Source organism: Pteropus vampyrus, unplaced genomic scaffold (assembly GCF_000151845.1).
Source record: "Pteropus vampyrus isolate Shadow unplaced genomic scaffold, Pvam_2.0 Scaffold371, whole genome shotgun sequence".
NCBI lineage: Eukaryota > Metazoa > Chordata > Mammalia > Chiroptera > Pteropodidae > Pteropus > Pteropus vampyrus.
The window spans coordinates 114827-122629 of record NW_011889152.1 but is presented as its reverse complement, the minus strand read 5'-3'; the positions used below and the strand labels follow the sequence as shown (position 1 = coordinate 122629).

Below are 7803 nucleotides of genomic sequence, written 5' to 3'. Positions count from 1 at the left end.
CACAATAGGAAGGTCCTTAGGGCTGGGAGGACGGGTCGGCTTTCGTGTCAGCATCGCAAACCCGTGTGATTCTGTCTTTAGGTGAAGACTGGGATCTGGGAGCTTCTTTTTAAACTCCTCGTTCTGCAGTACTTGATGGACATAAATGGGAAGATGTGGCTTCGGAACCCGTGCCATTTATATATTGTTGAAATCCTGGAAGGGCACTCACCACTGCCCAAGACGTCGTCAAAAAGGGTGCGTGTCTCAGGGCACTATTCCATTACCTTTGGGGGGGGGGCCTTTGATACCTTTTGGGATCCCCGTCTCTTGCCTTAGTGAAGCAGCTGAGTGCAGGGTTAGTAAAGAAAAATCAGGCTTTAAACTTACTTTTTTTTAATGTCTGGGGTAAAAATACTTTTCTGTTAATTAGCGGTATCTTAAATTGATTTTGTTCGGTTCCCTCGACGCTGTGTGTCCCGGTTAAAGGCCAGCGGTGCCTCTGAAAGCAGCAGGTGCGTCTGCTGAGAGAAGCGCCCTCTTCCCAGTGCCAGCTGGGACGGGAAAGGGGCTTTCGTCCTGTAAATTTCCAAAGAGAAGTTTTGGCGACGGCCGCGCCACCCTGAACGCGCCCGATCCTGTCTGATCTCGGAAGCTAAGCAGGGTGGGGCCTGGTTAGTACTTGGATGGGAGACCACCCAGGACGACCAGGTGCTGTAGGCATTTAAAAAAAAAGTAAAAAGAAAGGGGAGTTTCCCACGCGGGAGCACACGTGCGCACACGCTCGCGCGTGATGGAGGGGTTTCGACTCAGGAAGTCGGGTAGAAAAGGACTTGCCGGTTGAGAATGCCGCTCCCACAGTGCCTGAGTGTGCAAATGGTCGAGCCCACGCGGGAGGCAGTCTACAGAAATCGCCTCACGGAAAGTGAAATTTCCCGCGGGTCTGTCCAACGCAGACCACGTGGAGCGTTAAAACGCAAACGCCTCTTTTTAGGAAATTGAGTCATAACCGTTTTACTCGTCCCTCTCTTTCCAGAGGACGCGTGACCCCCAGTTCAGTTTCCTCGACATCTTCCCGAAAGTCACCTGCCGGCCTCCCAAGGACGTGATAGACATGGAGCTCAACCCCCAGCAGGACCACGGGGACCCGGGGATGGACCAGAGAGAGTTCTGCAGCGAAACCTTCCAAAGGCCATTCCAGTATCTCAGACGGTTCCACCAGCAGCAGAACCTGGACGAGTTCCAGTACCGGGATGGCCTGGTGGAGGGCAGCCCTGGCGAATGCCTCCAGTACCTGCTCATTTACTGCGGGGTGATCGACCCATCCTGGTCGGAGCTCTGGAACTTCGCTCGGTTCCTCAACTACCAGCTCCAGGACTGTGAGGCTTCTGTCTTCTGCAATCCGAATGTTGTCGGGGACACGCTGAGGGGCTTCAAGAACTTCGTGGTCACCTTCATGATCTTGATGGCGAGAGATTTCGCCACACCCACGCTCCACATGTCCGACCAGAGCCCAGGGAAGCACGAGGTCACGCTGGACGGGGTCAGGGAGGAAGATCTGGCCCCTTTCTCCCTCCGGAGGAGGTGGGAGTCAGAGCCCCACCCGTACGTGTTCTTCAACGACGACCACACGTCCATGACCTTCATAGGCTTCCACCTGCAGCTCAACGAGAGCGGCTACGTCGACGCCGTCGACCGCCTGAGCAAGGAGGTGATCAAGAAGGACATCATGACACAGAAACTGTACGAGGAGCTGTTGCTGCAGAGGGTGCCCTTCAACGTCGACTTCGACGCGCTGCCCCGGCACGAGAAGCTGGAACACCTCTGCCAGGCCTTAGGGATCCAGTGGCCCACCGACCCCGACGAGACCTACGAGCTCACGACGGACAACATGCTCAAGATCCTCGCCATCGAGATGCGCTTCCGCTGCGGCATCCCCGTCGTCATCATGGGGGAGACCGGCTGTGGGAAGACCAGACTCATCAAGTTCCTCAGCGAGCTCCGGCGCGGGGGCACCGACGCCGAGACCATGAGACTGGTCAAGGTCCACGGGGGGACGACCGCGGACGCCATCTACTCCAAAGTCACAGAGGCGGAGGAGCTCGCCCTCCTGAACAAGAGCTCGTGTGGGCTGGACACCATCCTGTTCTTCGACGAAGCCAACACGACGGAAGCCGTAAGCTGTATCAAGGAAGTGCTGTGCGACCGTACGGTGGACGGCCGGCCTCTGGTCCAGGACTCCGGCTTGCACGTCATAGCAGCCTGCAACCCTTACCGCATGCACTCGGCGCAGATGATCGCCCGGCTGGAGTCGGCCGGTCTGGGCTACAGAGTGAGCGCGCAGGACACGGCAGACAGGCTGGGCTCCATCCCCCTGAGGCAGCTGGTGTACCGCGTTCACGCGCTGCCGCCGAGCCTCATCCCGCTGGTGTGGGACTTCGGGCAACTGAATGACATCGCGGAAAAGCTCTACATCCAGCAGATTGTCCAGAGACTGGCGGAGTCCACCGCGATGGGTCAGGAGGAGCGGCGCGTGATGACGGAGGTGCTCTCCGCCTCCCAGGCTTTCATGAGGACGAGGCAAAACGAGTGTGGTTTCGTCAGCCTCAGGGACGTGGAGCGCTGCGTCAGAGTCTTCCGGTGGTTTTACGACCGCAGCGAGACGCTCCTGCCGAAGCTGGACGCCTTTCTCCGCGAGGCCGGCGCCGGCGACGGCAGCTTTGAGAGACACCCCGTGCTCTGGTCCTTGGTGCTGGCCCTCGGCGTCTGCTACCACGCCTCTCTAGAAAAGCAGATACCGTATTGGAGAGCCATCTGCAGGTTCCTCCCGGAACCGTACAGCGACAGCAAGGTGGTGCTGGGCGAGCTGGCGCGAACACAGGACCTCTTCCTGAGCGGCGTCCCTCTAAGGAAGACCATCGCCAGGAACCTGGCTCTGAAGGAGAACGTCTTCATGATGGTCATCTGCATCGAGCTGCGCATCCCTCTCTTCCTGGTGGGGAAGCCCGGCAGCTCCAAGTCCCTCGCCAAGACCATCGTGGCGGACGCCATGCAGGGCCAGGCCGCCCACTCGGACCTCTTCCGGGGCCTGAAGCAGGCGCACCTGGTGTCCTTCCAGTGCAGCCCGCACTCCACCCCGCAGGGTGTCGTAGGCACCTTCCGGCAGTGCGCCCGCTTCCAGCAGGGCAAGGACCTGCAGCAGTACGCGGCCGTGGTGGTGCTGGACGAGGTCGGCCTGGCAGAGGACTCGCCCAGAATGCCCCTGAAGGCCCTGCACCCCCTGCTGGAAGACGGGTGCATCGAGGACGACCCTGCCCCCCACAAGAAAGTGGGCTTCGTAGGCATTTCCAACTGGGCGCTGGACCCCGCCAAGATGAACCGGGGCATCTTCGTGTCCCGCGGCAGCCCCAGCAAGAAGGAGCTCATCGAGAGCGCCCGGGGGATCTGCGCCTCGGAGCCTCTCGTGCGGGACAGAATCCAAGAGTACTTCGCGCCCTTCGCCGTGGCCTACCAGAGGGTGTGCACGGGTCAGGGCAAGGAGTTCTTCGGGCTGCGTGACTACTACGGCCTCATCAAAATGCTCTTTGCCACGGCGAAGGCCTCTCGCGAGAGGCCCTCCCCGCAGGACATCGCGCAGGCTGTTCTCCGCAACTTCAGCGGCAGGGACGGCGTCCAGGCTCTGGACATTTTCACGGCCAGCCTGCCCGAGGTGCAGCTGTCGCAGGAGGTCAGCACCCTGCAGCTCATCAGGCAGAACGTGTGCGGCGGGCCCCGGCAGGCGGCGGCCAGGGAGGCGGACGACCCCGAGGCCCGGTACTTGCTCGTGCTGACCAGGAACTACGTGGCTCTGCAGGTCCTGCAGCAGACGCTCTTCCACGGGGACCGGCAGCCGGAGATCATCTTCGGCTCCAGTTTCCCCAGGGACCAAGAGTACACGCAGGTGTGCCGGAACATCAACCGGGTGAAGGTCTGCATGGAGACGGGCCGGACGGCGGTGCTGCTCAACCTGCAGAGCCTGTACGAGAGCCTCTACGACGCCCTCAACCAGTACTACGTCTGCCTCGGCGGGCAGAGGTACGTGGACCTGGGCCTGGGGACCCATCGCGTCAAGTGCCGCGTCCACCCGGACTTCCGCCTGATCGTCATCGAGGAGAAGGACGTCGTCTACAAGCACTTCCCTATCCCCCTCATCAACCGGCTGGAGAAGCACTACCTGGACATCCACACCGTCCTGGAGAGGTGGCAGAAGGACCTCGTGGAAAAGCTGAAGGTCTGGGTGGAGAAGTTCATAGATGTGAAGGTGGAGCACTTCCTGGCCAGGGGCATGAACTCGCCGGCGCACCGATACAGCGCCCCCGAGGCCTTCATCGGCTACCACTCGGACGCGTGCGCCTCCGTGGTGCTCAGGGTGACAGAGGGCCTGGGCCGCAGCGCCCCGGCCGAGGGGCGGTACTGCGAGGTGCTGGAGGCAGCCAAGCTGCTGCTGCTGGACTGCGCCACGCCCGATGCCGTGGTCCGGCTGAGCTTGTCGCCGCTGGGCCTGTCTGTCGCGCAGGCCCTGTCACGGGAGTACTACGGCAGGCAGCCGCGCGGCTCCTTCGCGGACTTCGTGCGCGCTCACCTGCGCTCGGCGCATCCTGAACGCAGGGCCGTCTTCACAGAGGTGAGTGCCCGCCCGCGGCTTTACCCTCGTCTTCCTTCCCTCGGCGTCCTTGACCCCTGGCGTCAGTAATTCAGGGCGCTTTTCAAGGCAGGGCATGGAGGTCGCAGGCAGGCGTGAGTGTTGAGCCTTTTGCTCCTCTTCGTGTTAAGTGTTAACCCTGAGGGGACCCACGCGTTGACGAAAGCGCGGTCTCACCGGTCGTGGGGGCCGTGTCCGTGCGGGGCTCTGCGCGGATAAGGACCCTGTGCGACGCTGACTTCGACGGGCGAAGCGCCGTGTCCTAGCACTGCGCCCGGGGCACTGGGGACGTGAAAATGAATCGGCACAGTTCTTGTCCTTGGTCGGCGCACAGCGGAAGGCGGAGGGCAGACTCGGCCCGGGTCGTCGGTGTCGTCTGGTGATGCCGTCCCCAGGCACAGGGAGGGGGATAGCGCGGGTCAGGACGTGTGGTCCTCGAGCATATTGTGAAGCGTGCCTGGGAAGTGTCATAGGCAGAGGGCCTTGCTTGAGCGAAGGTGTCACAGTCTGTGTAGGAGGCCGGGAGCCGGTCACTGATACAGCTTCATGTCCAAGGCCGCGAGTGCCGAGCGGTAGGGTGGGAGAGGCCGGAGAGGCTGCATGGAGGCCTCGTCGGCCACGCGGAGGAGCTTGGTCTCTGCCGTGTGGAGGGGTGTGATGGACGGACGCGTGTGCGGACCAGTAGGGAGGCTGCTGGCAGCGTTTGAGACGGAGGACGGATGGGAGGGATTGAGAAATAGTTACAAAGCGAGCTGGCCGAGCGAATGACAGGTTCGGTCTAAGGGTGTGGGAGATGGAGGGGTCTAGGGTTCCCTGGGTTCTGCCTCCGATGGTGGGAGGTTCGTTGAGTCACGGTGGAGAATCCCGAAAGGAACGAGCGGCAGGTTTGGGAGGTGGTGCCGAAGCCCACGTGGGGTCGGCTCTGAAGCCCAGGCAGACGTGTCCGTCGTGCAGTGGACGTAGGAATTGGAAGCTCAGGGGCTGGGCCAACCTGGAGCTGGGGTGTCGGCAGCTGTGGCGTCCGCGTGCCTGTAGGGAGTGTCCTGGTCGCACTGCTACGAGCCTTAGGTAGGAGGAAGGGGCGCCGTCAGCTAGCTCCGTCTGAAAGCACGAAGCGAGACCGCGAGGGAGGAAGTGGCATTTGTGCCGCGCCCTGAGGGGTCATCAGAGTTTCCAGTAGGGTCCAAAGCGGGAGGAGACATGTGGCGTCTGGGAAGGAGACTCGAAGTCGTCTTAGGGCCAGGGCGCGTCTTCTCTCCAGTGCCTTGTGCTCGTCGGTCCCGTTTCCCTCCGCAGTGCCTCGTCCTCAAAACCTCTCGCACTGGGTTCTTGTCTGCGCGCCCGCCACACGGGTTCGCCCACAGAAGGGGTTCGCCAGACGCCTTCGAGTTTCTGGGACTGACCCCAGCAGACGTGCGACCTTTCCCAGAATCCTGGCACCTGACTTGCCCTTCCCGGCTTTGCAGATCACCACGTTCTCCAGACTGCTGACCAGTCACGACTGTGAGCTTTTAGCAGCGGAAGTCAAGGGCCAGGCTCCGAGACCCACGCTCCTGTCGCTGCAGCAGTTCGACACCGAGTTATCGTTCCTCAAAGAAGTGAGGTGGGGCCCCCTGCCCTCCCTCCGTCTCCCCTTCATCCTCGGCCCTGACCACGCCCCTGTTTCATTAGTACGGCGGCAGTGACCTCTGATGTGGTCACCAGCGCCGGTTAATGATCGTTGAGGACACGTGACTCTGAGAAGGACAGTTGTTAAATCCTCCGGGGGTCTTTCTCACTGCAGTTACCGTCTGCGCAAACATCCCTCTCTGAAACCCGGTCCCCGCACCCTATTCGGAAGCCTTTGCTGACGCTCGTTGCTTCTCCCCCAGATCCTGCTCGTCTCGGGGAGGAGAATCCCCCCCAAACAGTGTTTGCTATGCGGCCCTGACAGTTCCCATCGCTCGGAGGGAACTTTAACGCCCATCTTTCAGGACAGGGAACTCATTTCCATAATTTCCTTTTCTTCAAGGAACTGCCTGACTAACTCAGCCACCTGCAAGATCCTCATCATTCAGACAGAGTTTGAAGATGGAGTTTGCAGCGCCCAGCTGGTGGCCTCAGCGAAGTACGTGTCTGTTACTTGTCCCGGAAATCACATAGGAAGCCCACAGTGTCTTTGGGAGCTCTTATGGAATTTCTTCCCCAGAAACAGTGTGGCGTCATGACGAATATAGACGTGAAATATATAGGTGATTCTCCCTTTTCGTGCCCCCAAAAGTGGACAAGAGAAACAAACCGAAGGAAGAAGCAAAGAGAGAAAAGGCCGAAATCATAAAAATGGCAAAGCGCAAGCAGCGCGAATCACAGGGCCTTAGTAGGGTTGAGAAGCACGGCCTTGGAACGCGCGTCCGCAGACCTGTTCTGGTGATTTAGTTTTAAATTCCCCACAGTTCGAGGGCAGCCGCAGTGTGGAAACGAGTTCGTCTGTCGTTTGTCGGACGTTTTCCTAGTGTTTGCAGGGGGAGCGCGATCCTGTCGGAACTATGTTCCCTTGTTACTTAAAGTGGGAGATTCCTGGGCCTTTTACAGCGTCAGGAGCCACATTTCATGGCTTGGCCCTGGCTGTCTGCTCACAGAGCCCTGGCCCTTGAAATGGAAAGTTCCCCCGGCCTCACCCTCAGGAGGATGAGGCCAGCCCTTCCAGGATCCCGGTGCCCAGGAAATGCCACTTCAGAGCCGAAGGCGGTGGCGGGATTTGTTTAAGAGTGAAAGAAGCGAGACTCTGAGGGTGAAAGCGACAGTGCCCGGGACAACCTTTGGCCACTTCACAACTTTGGTCCTGTCTGTTTGCTTGGTATTGGCTTTGATTTGTTTCGGTTTTGCTTGTTTGTTTTGAAAAAACAGGTATTCTGCTATCAACGAAATCAACAAGACGCAAGGAGATGAGGGCCGCGTCTTCGTCTATTTCATCACGAAACTGTCCCGCATGGAAAGTGGGACGTCCTACGTGGGATTCCACGGAGGTAGGACCAAACCACGAGTGAGCGTGGCCGTTTAAGTGGCATCGGGGTTATTTCTCATTTGGTCCGAGGGCGTACGAGTCTGAAATGACGGCGTCGACGTTTGTCTCCACAATGCTCGTTTCAGAGGCCGTTAGACAT

The 7803-nt window shown here is 59.8% G+C and overlaps 1 protein-coding gene and 1 pseudogene across 1 annotated transcript in view; both read left to right on the top strand.

Moving 5' to 3' along the window:
* RNF213 (ring finger protein 213) overlaps nt 1-7803 on the top strand; it is an 86045-nt gene that overhangs the window by 46989 nt on the left and 31253 nt on the right. Inside the window, exons 23-27 of the mRNA XM_023523011.1 lie at nt 82-237; nt 1016-4642; nt 6127-6263; nt 6672-6767; nt 7547-7697. Of these exons, the coding sequence (XP_023378779.1) occupies nt 82-237; nt 1016-4642; nt 6127-6263; nt 6672-6767; nt 7547-7697 (4167 nt within the window). The remainder of the gene's footprint in view (nt 1-81; nt 238-1015; nt 4643-6126; nt 6264-6671; nt 6768-7546; nt 7698-7803) is intronic.
* On the top strand, nt 584-702 carry LOC111731420 (annotated as a pseudogene).